General features: G+C 30.2%; 2 protein-coding genes across 2 annotated transcripts in view; one reads left to right on the top strand and one right to left on the bottom strand.

The window, feature by feature from the left end:
• The window catches only part of LOC134721113 (ATP-dependent RNA helicase DDX1-like), a 161,175-nt gene that overhangs the window by 52,855 nt on the left and 85,329 nt on the right, over positions 1 to 22,991 (bottom strand). The window lies entirely within an intron of this gene.
• LOC134723319 (C-C chemokine receptor type 3-like) lies at positions 1,714 to 21,672 on the top strand. The gene is made up of 2 exons (XM_063586939.1): positions 1,714 to 2,045; positions 20,185 to 21,672. Exon 2 carries the CDS (start codon positions 20,493 to 20,495, stop codon positions 21,651 to 21,653), a length of 1,161 nt encoding a protein of 386 aa, XP_063443009.1. The 5' UTR covers positions 1,714 to 2,045; positions 20,185 to 20,492; the 3' UTR covers positions 21,654 to 21,672.

Raw genomic sequence — 22,991 nt, 5'->3', positions numbered from 1 at the left:
ATTGTGATGTTTATATCATTATGATAAATGTGACAGGAAAAACAGTTTTTACAACATAAGCTGTAGTCACAATAATTAATATCTAATTATTGCTGACTGTATAACATATTTATATTAATAATAAAAAAAACACATTTAATTTTGAATTGATGGTACTGTTATTTTTCTTCAAACCCTCTCCTTGCAGAAGAAATATTATTAAAATTGGACAAAATCTTTTCATTGGTTTAATGGATGATTTTAAAAACCAAGACTCGTAACAGTCTGGATCTGTCTATAATAACTTAGCAATTGAATCCTTTGAGTAGGTAAGATGGATGTTATTTGTCTAGTGTCAAAATCACAACATTTTCATTACTGGTTGCAGGATTAACTCTTATGGTTGTTTTTTTTAGATCCTTACTCTTATCTTTTAAATTTGATGTTAAGGCAAACTAATAAGTTAGAGAGCAGAAATGAAAAATTAAGCACTTTTTCCATATGTAAAGGGGCATAACTTTAGCACAAATATAGTGTTACCCCTACAATTCCATTTCTATCTGTGTTGGTGGTAAAAGCAGTGTGTACAAGTTTCTTAACATTTGATTGAGGCAAACTAAAGTTAGAGAACAGAAACAAAAAAAATAGCAATTTTTCCATTGGTAAAGGGGCATAACTCTAGAGCGGTTAAAGTGACACCACCAAAATTCAAACTTGATCTGTGATTTGTCAAAATAATCTTGTGAAGTTTCATAAAATTTTGTTGAGGAAAACTGCGTTAGAGAACAGAAACAAAAATATCAGCAATTTTTGCATTTGTAAAGGGACATAACTCTAGAATGGTTAAAGTGACACAACAAAAATTCCAAATTGATCTGGTTTTTTGTGATAATATTAAGCATTCTATATACATTTGTAAGTTTCATAACTATAAAGGTTGGAGAACAGAAACCAACTTTGAGATATATGGACAAGCTTTATGCCTCCTTCGATATGGTTGGACATAGAAATCACATAAGAAAAAGGTTTTTTAATTTGAGAAAATTAGTTTACAAAAAGCACCATAATAATATCCAATATATACTACAAGTTTTGTGACCTTGACAAAGGTTCACGGTGGATGTAAAACAAAGAGACCTTTCAATGGCCTTGACCTTTTAGGCTAGATCATAATATTGTACTGATTTTCTGTCTCAGTGTAATGTATTCTTTATGACACTAAAGGGTTGAAATAATTTAAAATTCATTAGATAGCTATTAAGAAATATTATCATATTATCAAATGGCATAAATAGTTATCTAACACATTAACAAATCACTACATTTGCCATGGATACCTGAATATCTGTTAATCTGAACTTGATTATCACTATTAACCCAACAAACTTATCACAGAATTAAATTGTTAGATCCCATTACCTGATACATACAAAATTACGTGCAATTTATAGGCATGCTTCGTTCCAACATTTCTCAATTACTTTATATGCAGGACTTCTAATCAACGGGAAAATTACTTAAAATAACAAGACTAAAAACTTTGATACTGCTTTAGATCTATCAACTGAAAAGCTTTATCGTAACTTACTAGAAGTTTTTGTTATTCAGATAATTACTTAGCAATAGTAGTAACAAAAGCTAAATTTATAATTCTTCACACCAACAAACTCGTAAAAAATTGGATTTTATGTGAATTGATTAATCTCTGGAATTTTGTCCACTTAGAACTGTCGCATTTTTTTTCCTATTTTTTTTGAAAATATTCATGTAAAATCATTGGGTGGTTTTAAATCACATGATGTAGTGACTTTTTTCTGAAATTTTTTGTTCGGGAGAAAATAGTTATAACTGCTATGAGAGAAATAAAAATATTTATATTCCATCATTATTGGAAAAAGAATCAGCACAGCAAGCCTTTGTTCTAACAGGGAAATTAAATTGATATAGTTTTAAACAGATAAGTGACAGCTATCTGTGGCTGATTTCCGTATTTACGAGCTGTATGAGCTATACAATATTCTTCATTGGATATAGGACTACTTAAATCTATAGGGTGTCTAATTAAGGTAAGGCGTTAATAGACTTTTATACCAAATATAAATTCTTAATTATAATTCCTGTTTTTTTTAATAAATCTTTTTACTTTTTTCAGCATGAATTTGATAATTAAAAATTTTCTAAAACAAATTAATCTTGTAAAAAACATTTAATACATAAGCAATACCTTGTTGTTGTTTTTTTGTTTTGTTTTTTTTAATAAAAAATACTTTAAAGAAATTGAAAGACAAATTTTATCCTGAATAAGTTTAATATATGTTGGGGAAAATATGCTTAATTTCTTAACTTTGAAAAACTAATGTTTTATGTATTAAGCTATAGCTATATCAGAGACATATAATACACATTTTAATCTAGTTTTAAACCAGGCCAATTTGAAATTAATAAGGTATTAAGGCTCTGATTCATTTCCTGATAAACCTATTATCTAAAAAGTTTTCAGTCCCCTTCTCTGCCTGTAAAACCATTAGTTTATAAAGTTTAATGTTCAATACTTGCCTACTAAACCAGGGGATTAAAAGTTTAAAGGTTCAATCTGTGTCTATTAAACCATTCATTGAATTTTAATGGTTTAAGGCAAAATATTTGACTGTTAAACCATAGGCTTCAAAAATCTAGTCTTGATCTTAAAATGACTGTTAAACCATAATGGCCTTTAAGGTTTAAAGTCTTGATCTTAAAATGACTGCCATAATGGCTATTAAGGTTTAAAGTCTTGATCTTAAAATGACTGTTAAACCATAATGGCTTTTAAAGTTTAAAGTCTTGATCTTAAAATGATTGTTAAACCATAATGGCTTTTTGAAGTTTAAAGTCTTGATCTTAAAATGACTGTTTAACCATAATGGCTTTAAAAATAATTTTAATTAGCTTAATAGTAAGACTGATATTTTCTGATTTGATATGGAAATTAAATCACAGTTTTGCAATAATAAAAACATCACAATAATTTACGAATTTACAGTAGTTGGAATGTTTGCATGGTATCATGTCTCAATCTTTTACAAATAATGCAAAAAAACAGCACTTCTACAAGTTACAACATTAGCAAAGAAAAATTATAACAACAGATTGCATTTACGATGTTTTAAACAAATTAAATTGTAATTGTAATTGGCTGAAACAATCTTTTCTCCAACAGAAATGAGCAATTTAACAGTTCATTTCATTTAGAAACTGCTTTGATGAAATAATTAAAAGATTTTCACACAACTGAATTAAAGAAAAGGAAAGCTAGAATAGCTGAAAAGAATGTTGTTTTTTAAATAACCAACATCTTTCCCATCATTAATTTTAAAGTTCTAATTTTGTTCTCAGAGTTCTTGATTTCAATTAGAAAAAAAACACATCAATACCAAAAATAAAACTGGAAATGGGAGAGTGTAACATATAATTACTACCTAGCATGCCAACCAAATGATCAGGCAGGCAATATATAGTATACATATATATGTCCTTTGGTGATCGTCTCTTGACGTCAAGTCCACTTCTCATTGCATTCATTTATGTAGATTGTCAAAGACCGCTACTTGTTAAAATATTAATCAAAGTGATTGAATTCACGAGTGGAAAGATTCGAAGAGTTCAGTGCATGATACCACTCATTTTTCACTTTTGGTCCCTGTTTTAAGTTTTCTACTAAGGTTATAATGTGCACTTTTTTCAAAATTAATAACTTTTTAACTATTTGGCAAAATTTTGTTTTTACTAAGCTTTTCTAGTATAAGAGATTCAGTAAATTGACAAAATTTGTATAAATATTTTTTTTAAATATTTTTTTTAAATACTGAACAATAATTTGTAATATTCATTTTTTTCCCTGACCATTGCCATTAAAGGGGAGATAACTCAAATAAACATACTTTTATAAAGGAATGTGAAGGAAAGTTTCTGTTTCCTTTGGTTTCTAAGCAAGATTTTAAACAAGTCCTGTGAGTGACCCCAATTTTTTTTTATATTCTGTCACATGTATTGTTTAGTTTTCAAATCATAATTTTGTTTGTTTATATAAAATGTATTTCCAATGAATAACTTTCCTCTCTCAAAATTTGTTTATTTCATTAAATAACAAGACTTAGTTGTGTTCTGAAATTTTATAATCCATTAAATTAATCTACCATAATGTCAGATAGTCACTAAATTCACATAATAATTTCTTTCAAATTACAATATAACATTTTATTAAATCATGTTCACAGTTTCAACTGAAAGTTTATATTTTTTTAAAACAGTGGAAACTAAAATATAAGCAAGATACAACCAATCAAATTACTTCGGTAGCAATATAAATTGAATTAACAATTTGTTTGAAAATTGGTTTAATAAAAAATGAAATGTTTTTCCTATAATCTACTTAATAAAAAGGTGAGAAAATAAAATCATGTGTTTTTTAACCTCTCATTACTTTTTATGTTACTAACAAGTCATTTACAAATACTGATATTATTTTCTTCTTCCATTATTTTGAATAATTAAACCTACACAGCAAGTTCTTTAGATACAATTAACCTATTCTCATAAAAGTTAAGAGCTTCTATCAAGTAGAAATTGCCAGCCATTCTCTTATAAACATTTAAATCAAGTAGATATTGCCAGCCATTCTCTTATCAACATTTAAATCAAGTAGATATTGCCAGCCATTCTCTTCTAAACATTTAAATCAAGTAGATATTGCCAGCCATTCTCTTCTAAACATTTAAATCAAGTAGATATTGCCAGCCATTCTCTTCTAAACATTTAAATCAAGTAGATATTGCCAGCCATTCTCTTCTAAACATTTAAATCAAGTAGATATTGCCAGCCACTCTCTTCTAAACATTTAAATCAAGTAGATATTGCCAGCCATTCTCTTCTAAACATTTAAATCAAGTAGATATTGCCAGCCATTCTCTTATAAACATTTAAATCAAGTAGATATTGCCAGCCATTCTCTTATAAACATTTAAATCAAGTAGATATTGCCAGCCATTCTCTTATAAACATTTAAATCAAGTAGATATTGCCAGCCACTCTCTTCTAAACATTTAAATCAAGTAGATATTGCCAGCCACTCTCTTCTAAACATTTAAATCAAGTAGATATTGCCAGCCATTCTCTTATAAACATTTAAATCAAGTAGATATTGCCAGCCATTCTCTTATAAACATTTAAATCAAGTAGATATTGCCAGCCATTCTCTTATAAACATTTAAATCAAGTAGATATTGCCAGCCATTCTCTTATAAACATTTAAATCAAGTAGATATTGCCAGCCACTCTCTTCTAAACATTTAAATCAAGTAGATATTGCCAGCCATTCTCTTCTAAACATTTAAATCAAGTAGATATTGCCAGCCATTCTCTTATAAACATTTAAATCAAGTAGATATTGCCAGCCATTCTCTTCTAAACATTTAAATCAAGTAGATATTGCCAGCCATTCTCTTCTAAACATTTAAATCAAGTAGATATTGCCAGCCACTCTCTTCTAAACATTTAAATCAAGTAGATATTGCCAGCCATTCTCTTCTAAACATTTAAATCAAGTAGATATTGCCAGCCATTCTCTTATAAACATTTAAATCAAGTAGATATTGCCAGCCATTCTCTTATAAACATTTAAATCAAGTAGATATTGCCAGCCACTCTCTTCTAAACATTTAAATCAAGTAGATATTGCCAGCCATTCTCTTCTAAACATTTAAATCAAGTAGATATTGCCAGCCATTCTCTTATAAACATTTAAATCAAGTAGATATTGCCAGCCATTCTCTTATAAACATTTAAATCAAGTAGATATTGCCAGCCATTCTCTTATAAACATTTAAATCAAGTAGATATTGCCAGCCATTCTCTTATCAACATTTAAATCAAGTAGATATTGCCAGCCATTCTCTTATCAACATTTAAATCAAGTAGATATTGCCAGCCATTCTCTTATAAACATTTAAATCAATCATATAAACATGAAACATGCCACAACTAACTGATCATGAAAAGGCAACACCAAAAAAAAATGGAAAGTATTATAATTAATGGATCTTGTTAGACATAAACAGATGGATAGTTAAGATTCTCAAACTCATCAATTACACACGAAGATTTTAATTAAGTAGTTTGTAATTCGTTTTAGGTCTAGGGGACGAACGCTTATTGTCATCCTACAGTAAGATCGTTATTAATCAACGATTGGTTTTATACAATACGGTAAAGTTAAGTGATAATTTGAGTAAGAACATCCATCAAAACATGTTGTTCTTTTAATTAAGTGCAGTCAATGTACCATATAAAAATAAAGAGATGTCGATATGATTGCAAACAAGACAACTATCCACCAAAGTTCTTCTTCTTCTTGGTACAGAAAACTTTGGTGCCCGAGTGTGGAATATCCCGGAAGTTTAAAGTGAATGTAAGCAATAATAGACACTCTTACAGCGTTCAACTATGAGAAAAAAAACTTTACCAAATGGTTGGCTATAAATGGCCCAGAAATTAAACTAGAGGCTCCAAAGAGCCTGTGTCGCTCACCTTGGTCTATGTGAATATTAAACAAAGGACGCATTTGAATTCATGACAAATTTGTGTTTTGGTGATGGTGATGTGTTTGTATATCTTACTTTACTGAACATTATTGCTGCTTACAATCATTCTATCTATATTGAACTTGGCCTAAGAGCTTCAGTGGAAAATGTTAGTTAAAATTTACAAATTTTATGAAAATTGTTAAAAATTGACTATAAAGGGCAATAACTCCTTATGGGGTCAATTGACCATTTAGGTCATGTTGACTTATTTTTAGGTGTTACTTTGCTGTACAATGTTTCCCTTTACAGTTTATCTCTATCTATAATAATATTCAAGATAATAACAAAAAACGGCAAAATTTCCTTAAAATGACTAATTCAGGGGCAGCAACCTAACAGCAGTTTGTCCAATCCATCTGAAAATTTCATGGCAAATAGATCTTGACCTGATTAACAATTTTACTCCCTGTTAGATTTGCTTTAAATGCTTTGGTTTTTGAGTTATAAGCAAAAAACTGCATTTTACCCCTATGTTCTATTTTTAGCCATGGCGGCCATCTTTGTTGGTTGGCCGGGTCACGCCACACAATTTTTAAACTAGATACCCCAATGATGATTGCGGCCAAGTTTGTTTAAATTTGGCCTGGTAGTTTCAGAGGAGAAGATTTTTGTAAAAGATTACCAAGATTTACGAAAAATGGTTAAAAATTGACTATAAAGGACAATAACTCCTAAAGTGGTCAACTGACCATTTTGGTTATGTTGACTTATTTGTAGATTTTACTTTGCTGAACATTATTGCTGTTTACAGTTTATCTCTATCTATGATAATATTCAAGATAATAACAAAAAACAGCAAAATTTCCCTAAAATTACCAATTCAGGGGCAGCAACCCAACAACAGGTTGTCCGATTCATCTGAAAATTTCAGGGCAGTTAGATCTTGACCTGATTAACATTTTTACCCCACGTCAGATTTGCTCTAAATGCTTTGGTTTTTGAGTTATAAGCCAAAAACTGCATTTTACCCCTATGTTCTATTTTTAGCCGTGGCGGCCATCTTGGTTGGTTGGCGGGGTCAACGGACACAATTTTTAAACTAGATACCCCAATGATGATTATGGCCAAGTTTGGATTAATTTGGCCCAGCAGTTTCAGAGGAGAAGATTTTTGTAAAAGTTAACGACGACGGACGACGCCGGACGCCAAGTGATGAGAAAAGCTCACTTGGCCCTTCGGGCCAGGTGAGCTAAAAAATATGAAACTATTCAATTCAGAAAACTAATTTATAACAAAGCAATTCTATCAATAAACAAATATGAGACTAAATAAACCAACGACAACCACTGAACTACTGGCCTTGCGGTCATGAAACTTTTGAGCACGATTTTTGTACTCAGACTCAAGAATCAACCAATCAAAATACTGGATTTTGTGTTTCGATCACTTATTTTGTACTTGGAGTACTGAGTAAAGTTTTATGACCAAGAGCCCAAGCTCCTGACTAATGAGACAGGCACTTACAGAATGTGATGGGGTTAAACATGTTTGTTGGCGCTCATTAATATTTAAATTCTATAAATTACCACTGCCTATATGGTCTATTAGTACACTACAGTAAAATACTTTGAAGACTTTAAATTGGTATGTTCTGCTCCCTCCCAAGCACATGTTGCATTTCAGAGTTATGCAAAGCAGGAATATTCATACTTCATAAACTGTTAAAGAGACAACAACCCAACCTAAGAGCAGACAACAATACTCAAGAGATACCTCACAAAATTAGCTAGTTCACGTTCAATAAATGGTACAACCAAACAATTGTTTTACTCTAGGTTTACTATATTCAAAACTAATCAATAACATCCACAAAATATATTTCCATTCCATTTTAAGGTAAACATCACAAAGATCAAACAAGTCTGTGGCTTGTTAAACCCTCATTTAATCAGTTACTGATAATTTGACATACCTTTTCAATTAAACAATTTAAATTTGTAGTTAATATTAACTTTGATAAAAGTCACAATCCATATTAATTCTTGTATCAAGATCAATAATATAAAACAGACTCTTTTAAATATTACATCAAATAGAGAGGTTTCTGTGTTAAAATCTGCAAAAACAATGTATTTTTTCCATCATAATCTAATTATCTTATGGAAACCCAGGGGCGGATCCTGCCATTTAAAAAAGGGTGGGTTCCTAACCCAGGACAAAGGGGGTTCCAATTACATGTCCCCATTCAAATGCATTGATCCGCACCTGAAAACCTGAAAGGGAACCATCAAATTCTTAGATGATGCATGTAGACATTTGTATAACAATGTTAACAACAATATAAAACTATGACTTTAAAAGAAAGTTATGGAAACAGACAATCTTTGACTTCCATCAAAGAAGAAAAAAATATTTTGAAAATAGTACTATGGTTAAAAAAAATTATTCAGTGGCAAATTATATATGGCTTCAAAGAAATCTGTTTACAGCATGAAAAAATGTTTATCCAAATTCAGTTCATTACAAAAAATCTTAGAAATATGACTCAGGTTTTGCACAATGAATTGCATTAAATGCTCAAAAACTGTGCAGACAATGAATATTTTATTCTACAAATCTGTACTTTTGCAGTAATATAATATGTCAAACCACCATGATTTTCCTAAAGGCCATAATGGCATGACTTCAGATTCATGTCTTACAAATCTTTATATTTACTGCATTGCATATAATACATCTATTGACTGGGTGTGAGGGTAATATCAAGTTTGTTGTCCCTGAGATACCAACTATTGCTTTAGGCAAAGCTGAGACACATACAGACAAGTATAAACACTTAATGATATCACTGATAATCTTTTGTTAATATTTGAACTTAAAAAAACATGTGTCTAGATGGCCTGAGCTGCATGATTCCAAGGGCCATAATTCCAAAAATCACAATAATTTTACACAGGAACAAAAACTCACTTTCTACATGTGATGAAAAAAGCTTGAATAGTGGTATAATTTCAGTTATTAAAGACCAAAAACTGGAACGTCATTCTACTGCTTAAGACTTTGGTTATGATTGCCCTTTGGATGAATCATGATCAATGTAAATCAGTTGTTGCTGGGTTTCTGTCTCTATCATTTAAACCCCGCATCTATTATTCATGTTGAAATCTTTTATTTTTCTAAATATCATACGTGTAATGGATTTATAAACAGATTAATTCCTCTAATTTTGATTAATAACAATTCAAATAAAAATATTTTAATATCTAATTACAACATAAAGTCGATTTTATAATGAGTTCTTTGGCAGCCAAAAGACATCAAATATTGACAGATTAAGAATTTACGATGAAAATTTAAAAGATGAAATCTCTATATGATTTATATAAAATATTACATAAAGAGAGTCATACTAATTGTAACAGTATCAATAACACCTGTACAACATTAAAAGAACATTAGTTATTATATTAATCTGCCCACATAATATGAAATAATAATATCAATTTACAAGGAAGTTGTGTGCACTTAGTGAAACAAAAACTACTGAATGACAAAACAACCATCAGCAACCATCAGCTCTTGATGGTGTGGTAACGTGTAATAATCGTAAAATCATATCAATATCCACGCAGTGGATTCTATGGTTCAATGAACTTCAGGAAAATGCAGCATTGGTTTTAGAGAAGTACAACCTACCTCAAAAATTGAATTAGGTATGTCGATTTAATAGATTGACCTTTAACGTTCTTTAAGGTTCAGAAATTCAAACAAATCCAGGAAATGGATGACATGTAACATGTGTCTAGTCATCAAAACGTGAAACAAAAATCTGTGATTATATCATACGGAGAACAGGAGAAACCTTTTCATTATGGCATTCAAAATAGCACAAAACTTAAGACATGGCTGGAGATGAAATTGCATAGCATATATCGAAAAAAAAAATGATGATTTACTCAAAATTCATGAAACACTAAATTGGAAATACTTGATTATGATTGAATCTATCTGCAATATGTGAAGGGAGTCTGAAGCTGGAAAATCATATAATAGAAACACCTTATAAAATCATGCTAAGAATTAACTTGATGTAAAATCAACTCAATAATAAAGTCTAAATGTGTCCTGATGGCAAACTAATATTGCAGAAAATATCAATTAAGCAAGGATGAATTCTGTTTTTTTTTCATACTAAGTATCAAGCTGCCTTTGTCAGGTTAAAAAATAATGTTTTTGTAAGTCTTTTTTATCGATACATTCTGAACTCTCAAATGTTTGAGTTTCAGCATTTCTGATGGAGGTAACCTAGCTAGAAATGGGCATCTGATGCTCAAATTTAACATGTACTGTTGGAGGTAACCTAGAAATGGGCATCTGATGCTCAAATTTAACATGTACTGGTCCTGTATTTCTTTCATAGTAATTCTAAAAAGTTTTTTTTGTATGAAATGTTATTGTCTGATTGTGCTTAAACAAATCTATAATAAAATTGAGAATGGAAATGGGGAATGTGTCAAAGAGACAACAACCCGACCAAATAAAAAACAATAATGTTTGCATAATCATCCAAAACAAGAAAAACATCTTCAGTAATGTTAATTTATAAATATAAATTTGGCAAAAGACATTAAGTTGAAAGAAAATTAGTTAACACAATTTCAAGTTTTGTGTAAATGTAACTCAAACTGTTATGTATATTTCACTTAATTGAAAAACTTCAAATAGCTAAAAAATTTGAAATAATTAACTTGACACATTTTCTAAAATTAACACTCCGGAACCTATCAAAATCTAATTCTGTCAGATAATAGTTTGTGAGTGCAGTATATTTAACCCAAGTTTTAAGAAAATAACATTTCAAACTTCTTTTGTTATTCAAAAGTGCAAGTCCATCTATTTAATGTTTAGTTTTATAGCAATGAAGTTATCTGTAAAATCTAGCAGAAATGTGAAATAAAGGCTCTAGAAATCACATTAGTTTTTTTGTTTCACAATTTAGTGTGGGAAAAGATGACAAGTTTCAATAAAATGCATCCCTGTCATGACAATCGGAATGTCTAGGGAAAAGTGCAGTATCAAATGGTATCTAATAATTACCAATAAAGACCAAAGAAAAACATAAAATTCGCAATAAAATGTGGTATCATCAGGAAATAATCCTTTTTAATTAAATGAAATGGGAAATGAGAATATTTTCTAAATTAAAAGCTTTGCTAATGGGAATTGAACCAAATGACACATAAAATTCATGACTCAAATTTCCAAAGGGTTTGCCTAAACACAGGAATTGTTTACACAAGTTTTTAAAATACATGATACATGGTTTCACCCATCAAACATGTATGTATACAGAATCAAGAAAACTTCTCCTGGCAAAAATCTTGAAATAATGAATTTGACCCAAGCACTTTATGTATGCAAATCCTTCCCAAACTGGAAATGAACCTTATCAGTGTTTTTTTAATTTTTATTAGATCTTGGGTTTTCTGTTTGAATTGTATTATTTCAGTGATTTTGGGGCCCTTAATAGCTTGCTGTTCAGTCACAGTGAACCAAGGCTCCATGTTAAAGGCCATACTTTGACCTATATAGTTAATCTTTTCACATTGTGACTTGGATGGAGAGACTATTTCCGCAATTCGGCACTCATACCACATCTTCTTATATTTATTCTATTCTGTTTACATAAAAATGTTTAAGATCAAATTTGATTCACTTTTCTTATTTCAATTGTTCAAGAACCTTTAAAGTATTAAATATTTGTTTGAAATTTGTATTGATGGAATTATATCAAATATTGATTGTAGAAGTTCAACTAAAAGTGAAAGTTAAATTTCAATGACAGAATTATATGGAATGAAAAATTTAATAAAATACTGTCAAAACAATTGGACTTTTGGAACAAAATGTTGAAAAATCTTTAAAAGTTTGACAACTGTGAAGTTAATTAAACCAATGAAAATTGTTGAATTCAAACTAATGCTTTAAACAACCCTGGCATATAATCTGTTCATACAAATTAAATTCAACTAAATTATTGAGCTATAAATGGGAAGTTCTGTATAGCACCAAGAAGCTGAGTCAGCATCAATTAAATTCATAATTGCTTCAATATATAAAATTAAGATGATGCACTATGATTACCAATGAGAGAGCTTATACCATTCACTCACGCAGGAGATCACATGGTACTATGATTACCAATGAAAGAGCTTATACCATTCACTCACCCAGGAGATCACATGGTACTATGATTACCAATGAGAGAGCTTATACCATTCACTCACCCAGGAGATCACATGGTACTATGATTACCAATGAGAGAGCTTATACCATTCACTCACTCAGGAGATCAAATGGTACTATGAATACCAATGAGAGAGCTTATACCATTCACTCACTCAGGAGATCAAATGGTTCTATGATTACCAATGAGAGAGCTAATTCACTCACTCAGGAGATCAAATGAATGGATGCAAAGCAACTAAGGGTTACCATACAACCTTTAAAAATAAAAAAAATAAACTGAGAATACCAAGAGCTTGATAATATGTATAAAACATACATATAAAATAAATGACAAACAGAAAACAAACATAAGATCGGAATGATAAGCTTATTCTATTTCATAAAATTGCAAAAATAAAACTCATAGTGCTTAATTAAATATTCAGTTGTCCTCAAAAACCTGTTATGTGGGGGATAAAAATGGGAAAAGATAAAATTTCAAGTGACTCATTGTTGTTTGTCCATATCAAATTTTAAAAAAAATCTTTGTACAAGAGGGTGAGAATCTGAAAATTTGTTCATAACAATTTCAAATTGAAAAATTTGTAAAAAAAACAATTATGACCAAAATATCTTTGTGAAATAGTATGCCCAAGCGGACATGTCCAAAACCCAAACGGACATTTTAAATGATCCATAGTTGGTCAAAATTGAAATGACCGTATTTTGAAAAATGCCTTGAATAACAAAAGTGGCAAACCAATTCTATTTGACCGTTTGAGACTGAGAGCAGCCAGACTTTTTATGAAAGTTTCGGTCATGTCCGGAATATATGACCGTTTTGGAAGCCTTGATTTCAATTATATTTTTTGTTGGCGAATAATTTTTTCCTAGATTTTATCTACCAATAACACACTGTGACAAAATGTAATCTTGTATAAAGCACGATTCTAAAACTTGATCTGAAATCAATTGTTTTTGATAAGAACTGCAATGGTTCACGATGGAAGTGAATAATTACCAATATCAGATACTGAGATATCAATTAAGATTATAAAACTTGGAATGAATAATAACTGTTTATCATCTTATATCAGAAATTAAAAACTGCATGTTTTGTGTTAAATAAAAAATATATTGATGAAGGTCAAATTAAAACACAATTTTAAGATTCAGTTCAATCACCTCATCATTTGTCAATAATATTTTCATTTGAATGCAAAGGATATTATTCCAATATTAATTGCAATATGATCTTAATGTCTTCAATAACATCTCTATAAATTATTATGTGCATTTATTATTGAGATTTAGTAATTTTAGACCAAAATATGATAACCAATTTTGCCATTTGGAGAAAAAGTCTCCTGAATTCATATAAAAAATAATCCAAAATATGAGTTTAAAGTTTAAAGTAGTTATAATGGCCATAACACCCAGTGTACCATTTTTCACAATAATAAAAATATGGCAATAATTTACAAATTTACAATATATATAGATACTGAAACCTGTCATAGTCATAAAGCAACTGGATGAGAACTTATTGTTGTCCATTTATAAATTTTCATTACAATAATTCTCTTCAAAAGATTTTCATATTTTGCAATCATAGACTTTTACTTTGGTTATTTGCAAGTACCAGCATCCATCATAAATAAAGGGAGTAAAACAATACTGAACAATAATCGTTACGATTATACAACATCCTTGCTTCATTTCCTGCTAACATGGTCAAAATGAAAATTAAATTTCTAAATCTTCAACACTGATGCATTGCTGATGCCATTATAGTAATGATAAAATCCATCTAATAACAAGTTATACAATTCAAATGCATATTTTCTAACATCTAACAAGAGTTAAAGCTTTGATTGAATTACCCAGACATAGTAATAGGTTTAGATTTGAAAGAAGGCAAAAAACAATCACTTCAACTGCTTTTCACAGACACTTTATATGTTGATCTTTTAACAAATTACCTTGAGTTTAATATTGCATTGTAACCATTGCTACAATTAGAAAACTATATAAAAACTTTATCTTAAAATTGTTATCCGTGTAAAAACAGCTAATGTGATGCAAGTGTTATCTTAAAAGTAATAAGAAAATTGTGGTTGTTAAAAAAATACTTTTTAAGTTCAGAGAAAACATTGGGTCAGAATAGCTTAAAACAGTAACAAAAAAACTGTTATCAAATAATTGATTAAGTAATTTATACCAGGCTCACAGCTTAAATAGCATCAAGAGTTAAACTTTACATGTAAATTCAGAAAAAAATTTACGAAGTAAAAGTTTTACTTCTATGACGACTATGATAACTAAAAGGAAACATGTATAAGAGCCAATAAGATAGCAATTAATAGGCATGTGACCACCATTCAATAACAGCGGTGTTACAATCCCAGCCATATGGTAAACTGGCTATTTTTGAAGATAGACTTTGTATTGTCATACTGTAAATTCAGAAATTATTGCGAGGTTTTTATTATTGCGAAAAATACAAAATACGACAGAGTTGTAAACGACATAATTCAAACTCACATTTAGAAATATTTTATATGATTTAAAAAGGATTTTTCTCAAAATTGTAAAAAAATAAAATGGTATTTAAGTCTAAAATGACAAAATCGCAATAATAAATGCACGCAATAATTTCTGAATTTACAGTGCACACATTTATATCTTCAAATATTATAAAAGTCAGTGAATGAATTTAACAAACAAAGATACCATTAATCAGGGTAACATTTTGTTCATTCTTTTCCCCATATCCTTGAAAATGTCTCCTACTGACATGTTATCTGTAATGACCTACTTAAAATGTATCACACAACATAAAACATTATTAGCTGTCATGGTTACATAAATAAAGTTTGAAAAATAGATTTTTAATAGAGTTTCATTTTTTTTCTTTTTATAAATTGATTATCAGTTTCTAGAATATTGGTGAATCAAAATAACCTGATTAATTACTTGGAAATAAATGTCTATCATTTGCACGACAAGATTTATTTAATCAAATTTGAAAAAAATCCATTGAGGGAGTATTAATGAAAAATTTAAATCATGGTATTAGGCAATGAAAAAAAAATTTTTATAAAGATAAGGAGATGTGGAATGCGATTGCCAACGAGACAGTGGTATTATCCATCAATATGGTTTACTTTGAATTACCATGTCATTCCATTCTATTTAAAACTTTTTTTTTAAGTTTACAAGACTTTTTCATTGAAGATGACTAATTACTTGGAATTTGAGGATTTTTTATTTGAAATAGTCAATAATGCAATCCAGAAACTAATCATCATTGAGCTGTTGCTCACAGAACAACTACAAACAATATTATGGTTTTAAAGATCCGAATAATTATGCAAATGATAACAAAATTCTTGATTACAACAAATTCAAGTAAATCTGAACAGGAGCTAAAAATGCAGCAATTTTTCCATTTGTAAAGGGGCATAACTCTAAAACAGCAAATTTACATTTTGCATAAGTTTCATAAAATTTGATTGAGGCAAACTGGAAATAGAAAAGGAAACCAATTTTGGGATGACCGTCAGACAAGGGTTAATCTTTATGCATAAAATATGCAAATTTACCTGAAGGGGATTGAAAACAAAATATCTGATGCTTCTGACCTTAGTAGGTGAAGGTTGATAAAACATCAATTAGACAGCAATCTAACAACACTAAAATATATTTGTGTACTATAGATTTTACCAAATTACCAAATAATAATTTTTGAATACAAATAGGTTAAGTAGTCGTTTTTTTTAACTCCAATTACTAGTTAAAGCCAGTTCAAAACATATATATGTTTTTATGACTATAATGGCATTTAAATATCCTAAGGAATTTCCCTTTTTGTATAAGAAACATGTTGGTAATTAAGACATTGCATAATGTTACATAAGTAGGAAATGGGTATTATCTTATAGGTGCATTTTGAACTAATTCTAACAAAGTCTCAAATAGACCCACCTCCAGAACTCACTCCTTTATTGTTTCATTCAAACAAGAAGTCTTGAATTCTGTTGGTTCAGGGATATTCTTTAAGTGTACAAATAAAGCATCATCCTCTTTATTCTAAATCAGACAAGGATTGGCAAAAACATGCTCTTATATTACCAGTTAATGATGAATGGCAACTTATCAATCAAAGACCATTATAGAGAATTATCTCCCCTTCATCAGGAAGACATATTGTCAATTATCTCCCCTTTATCAGGAAGACATAATGTCAATTATAGAGTTGAGGAGTAAAATCTCTTAGGAACTTATAAACAAGTAAATCTTCCAATATCCTATTCGTTGTCAGCTTGTTACGCAATTCCGATTCTTCGCAATAAAATATTTATTGCATATAAATGCATTTGATGTAAAGAATCAAGGATTTACAAATGTCAACTACGACATGGGATTATCTTGTTACTTAGGAATCTAGAAATAAAAATGGGTGACATTTAAAGGGATTAAGCAGTAACATCTATTTATGATACCAGAAGCAGTAAAAATTCTTTGAACTCCTATTTCCTTACAAAACAACAGTCTGAAGCTGAGAGTTTTCTACTCATCTATCTGTTCAGTCTACATGAAATCTACACTTCACCTTCCTTACATAACAATAGTCTGAAGCTGCGAGAAAAAAATACTACTCATCTAATCAGTTCAGTGCTACATGAAATCTACACTTTCTAACATAGTACATGAGTACTCTAAACCAAAAAAACATCTTTATATAGCATTAATCTTTGACAAATAAAAGATATATTGATTTTAAATTAATTGGCTCATTAGGCATGGTAAATCTGACTAAATATAGATAATTACGACTTAAAGCATTAGACCCTTACATTAGGCATGGTAAATCTGACTAAAAAAGACAATTACTACCTAGAGTGAGAACCCTTAATGAATCTGACTTGGAGGTAATTTGGACAAGTAACTTGATAACATGTATGGTAATTACATGATGGTCAACATGACCAAAACACCCCAAAGAAAAGGACAACAATGAATGTTTATTAGAAATGAAAAAACTTTTGAGAGATTGCACTAATTGTGTTCTATTTTTTTTTTTAACTTAAGACACCTTCAGACATTTTCATTTCAAAATCAATAGGATATAATTCTGAAGTTTTTTATTATGTGTCACTTTATATCAAAATAAGGTTTTAATCCCACATTTAGTATTTGGTTATGATCTACAATCATTTTATATTTACTTTGAGCTGATTTTAGCAACTATGACCTTGACTTTTGAGGTATTTATCTCAAAATGGATAGTTTTCTTTTCCCTAATATATATTATTGATTAAGCATCCAATAACTACTTTTCTGCATAAATTGTAGTCTATTAACTACATCCTTAATCTTCATAAGTTGACTCTTTGTAAAATTCCAAAGATTTGTGTTAAAAACTATTTACATCTTTTTAAAAATTTTGCTGAAAATCACAGTGAGTTAATTAGTTCAAAACTTTAGAAAAAAATAGAAATATCATTCGAACATAATAACAGTTTTTTGTACCCAAGGGTTCAGTTCACTCTGTTGTTTAAAAACTTGGTTAATCGGTAGTGTAGCACTCACATAGACAGATAGGGTTAACCAACTGCCTTAACTTTGTGTAGGTTTGTTCTCATGGGTTTAAAGATGGATTAAAATAAGGACTTCCGAGATGTTTTGAAGAACTATCTCATAGTAAAGTTTGCCGGAAATAATTCGTTTAAGAATCGTTTGAAGACAATGATTGATCACTTCTATTTTCATTGAGTTTAACATACCACCTTATTCAATCTTATGCCATTCATGTCACCCACAAGGTCAAATTGTTTATAGGTTTAAAATATTTCAAGGCTATTCAGAAAGAGTTTAACATAGAGTTCAGACCTTATCTTGGAATACTGGCCATATTCCAGAATAATAAATATCAAAATTTTATTTTCTGGTTTTAATGTTTTTTCAGTTATGGTTCAATGCTCAGAGATTTTTTTTTGGACCTTACCACAATTCACTGAAAAACTCTACCGCAATCAAGAGTATAAAGATTGCAATATGTTATATCTGTAGTTCCTTTTGGGTACAATGTTAATTGACTGGGGCGGGAAAGAAGTTCTATTTAGGAATAATGTAAATCAATTCAAAGCAGCATAATTGCATACTCTTGATTACAAATCTAACACAAAATAAATGACCAATGATTTACTCATTCAATTCCAGAAAACCCTGTTACTAAGAAATGTTAGTTGCCTTGGTATTAATGTGTGTGTAAATTAGTTTAATTGGTTATGAAATGTCTAAACTATATAATGGATTAAAGCAGGTAACGTGGCACAAAACCATTTTAAATATTGAAAGCCACCAACTGAAAGCCTGTTGCAAATTATTTAAAGCAGAAACAGTATACAACAAAAGCATTACTTTTAACAATAAATTGATAGTTGCAAATAAGTGTTACTTAATCGGTTATTGTTGTGGAAACTTAAATAAAGTGTTATTTCATTGGTTTGTGTCAGAGAAACTAAAAATAAAATGTTATTTCTTAGTACTGGTATGTGTCATGGAAATTAACAATAGATATAGGAAGATGTGGTATGAGTGCCAATGAGACAACTCTCCATCAAAGTCACAATTTATAAAAGAAAATTTTTAGGTCAAGATACAGTTTTCAACACAGAGCCTAGGCTCACACCAAGCAGCAAGCTAAAAAGGGCCCTAAAAATTACTAGAAAAACCATTCAAACGGGAAAACCAACAGTTTAACCTATATAAAAAACAAGAAACGAGAAGCACTTATGATGATGAACCACATAAAGAGACAACAACCCCTGATTTATTTATGCATTAATCCGTTAAATGACATTACAAATATTTATTCCTACACAGCTATATTAGCAATCATGATTTTTTTTTATCTGAACACAATTTCAGTCAAAAATATTGAGAAATAATTGAGGAATTTTCACTCGCAAATGTAACATAACAATTTTGAATGTTAGTCTGTAGAGTTTACCAAGCAATAAACTCCTTCAAAATAACCATAATAACTACAACCATATAGAGAGTTATGACCTTACATTCTCGTGATCTATCTTACAGACGTAAATAATTAAATATGGAACAAAGCTGAAAACGACAGAATTATATGCAACACTTAAAATTTTAGCTGGTGACTGAATCATGTTTAAAGAATTGATATGATAGGACTAATTGAAAACCCTAAAGGTTAAAATCAAATTTAAAGTACCGTACATTAAATTGACGAAGCGGTAATAGTGAAATTTCCTAATTTAAACCCTATCTTGTCAATCAAATAATTTCTTAATCAAATATCGTTGAATGTTTTCAATTTAAATGCAATTTTTAAACATTGAATTTCAATTTTGTTGATTTCCTTTTTTTCTTTTTACAGGTTATTTCAAGTAACTTCAAGATTTTGAATGGAAGTTGTCGTGTATTAAAACATCTGCGGGAATCGTCAATTGAACAGAATTATCTCCATGGGATTAAGGAATTGTTACGTCACAGCCTAATTAAGCATTGGAGATTGGTGGATTTCATACAGCTATCTATTAGAACGGATATAAGCCTCCTCAAAGTCTGTCATGCTTTCACAGTATCCGTACATGAGAAATTGTCTTCATTGAAAGCAGAATCAATTAATAACTCACCATTTAAGATAATAATAGAAGAATTGACTAATTTATAACATGTGTCATTATGTCATTTAACATCATTGACAGAGATATGACCAATGTTACCAACACCAGCTTACGTAATATTACTGAACTACCGAACAACGGAAGTCTGTTGTTAATTGGAATATCTAATGAGTATGAACTAGTGTCCGATGACATGCCTTCAGCACACGAATTAGAAATAGTTTTAACCACCTGGGTGCCTCCTATCCTTATTGTTCTGGGATCTATTGGTAATATATTGACTTTACTTATAATGAGGAGGCCTCCGTTTTGTCATTACGCAATAAGTTTTTACATTACTGCCTATGCTGTTTCAAGTCTGTTGGCAATCTATCTGTTTTTAGGCTCAGAATGGATAGCTTTTTTGGCCCATGCTAAGACTATAGACGACCAAACAGACTGGTTGTGCCGCTTGTGGCAGTTTATCAGCCGAGCTATTACATATTCAAGCATATGGTTCGTAGTTGCCATGACAATTGATCGCTATATCATTATCTGGCAGGCCAAACATGTATCGAGCATGTGTACACTGTTCATGGCCAAGTTTGTGGCAGTGATTATAATGGTTGGTCTGGTGGTAATAAGCATTCATGCCATGTGGCTTCACGAACTGATGATGGGTAAATGTTACTTCTTTCACAATGAAGATCTACATGCTATTATATGGCCTTGGGTATCAGCTAGTTTCTACTCGTACATCCCATTAACACTTATATTTATATTTGATGTGTCAATCTTGACGGGACTGTGCCTAAAACGTCCCACAAAAGGACGACATCATGAACAGTTACCAATGGTACTGACGTACACAACCCTGGGATTATCAATGATGTATTTTGTGTTTGTTATTCCTCCTACCGTGATAAACGTTGTCGTCAGAACATATCCTCCATCTTGGTTAGAAGATTTCAAATTCATGACACAATTGAAGAAAGCTAGTATAATTAGCCATTATATGGCTTGGGTAAATACAGTTACTGTCTTTTATGTCTGCCTTTTCTTTTCAAGAACATTTCGTCTGGAGTTGGTAGCTTTTCATCGTGATTTAATGGAGAAATTTCGCTCATACTGGTGTATACAACAAAGGAGAAGGATATATGAACTCCATGTTGGATCAAATAGCAGTGCCGCTACCCAAGTTGAAACTGTTGATATGTGCACAGAAACCACACCTCTATAAATTATATCTTTATATATATATACATAGAGATATCAAAAACTTTTATCTGTTGAAACTTAAAACTTCATGAATAACAAATGGAATAGTGAAAATGAAAAAACATACCACAAATGTTAAGATGGTTGGAAACCAATTAGTTAACTGTTAAACAACATGAAAAATATTTTCTGAAATTGCTCGATCCTTTCTATATTGTTTTGGAAAAAAATTCATTTCTATCAAATAACAAAAGTTTTCTATTTTGAATGCTAAGAAATATAAATATTTTTCTAATAAAAAATCAGTTGTAGATTGAGCTGCACATTGTTATTTGACATTTATCTGATACCAGATATATTCAGTGTTTTGTCCAGAATTGATGAAGAAAATATAAAAAAATAAGATGTGGTATGATTGCCAATGAGACAACTGTCCACACGAGACCAAAATGACACAGACATAAACAACTATAGGTCCCTCTACAGCCTTCAACAATGAGCACAGCCCATACCTTTCAATATGTAAACATCCTTCTTCTAGAAATATTTGAAAAACCGTGAAATGAGAAAGTCTTCATTATGAACCACATCAACAAACAACAACCACTAAACATCATGGTATTGATAGTTTAAAAGGCACTTTTCAAATATTCAAAGATATATCTGAAATTGTCACTAATCAAATTCAAATGATTTCTTATCTGGTATACATGTCAACAGAGTTGCCTGAGTATTAATTGGTCAAGAGTTACCTAATTGGAACTAAAAAGTATTGAGTAAAGAAGGACTAGTGTATAAACAAGTTGAAGTATGTGTCCTCAGTACACAAATGCCCCACTCGCACTATCATTTTCTATGTTCATTGGACCGTGAAATTGGAGTAAAATCTCTCAATTTGGCATTAAAATTAGAAAGATCATATCATAGGGAACATGTGTACCAAGTTTGAAGTCAATTGGACTTCAACTTCATCAAAAACTACCTTGACCAAAAACTTTAACCTGAAGCAGGACAGACCAGAAAACATAATGCCTCTCTATTATCGTAGGTGGGGCATAAAAAACAAATACTAAGGATGGGAATCTAGTTTAGTATTCATTGAAAAAGTCACTATATGACGTTTACATTTGCAATAAGTCTTATGAGATAAGAGACACAATATCAAGTCTTTCAAAAGATTACCGCCATAAATCTTTGGACTTTTTTGTGTGTGTCCTGTGTCGAGAAAGCTGTCACATTTAACAAATATTCTTGTTCTTTTCACTAGTAATGTTTGATTTATACAATTTATTAATGGCTATATAAACATAAAACTGGGAAATGTCTTCCGATTACGCTAACCATCAATCTTACTAATGGT

Source organism: Mytilus trossulus, chromosome 6, assembly GCF_036588685.1.
Source record: "Mytilus trossulus isolate FHL-02 chromosome 6, PNRI_Mtr1.1.1.hap1, whole genome shotgun sequence".
Lineage (NCBI taxonomy): Eukaryota > Metazoa > Mollusca > Bivalvia > Mytilida > Mytilidae > Mytilus > Mytilus trossulus.
Note: the sequence above shows the minus strand (reverse complement) of the source record. Positions and strands in the feature narration are given on the sequence as shown.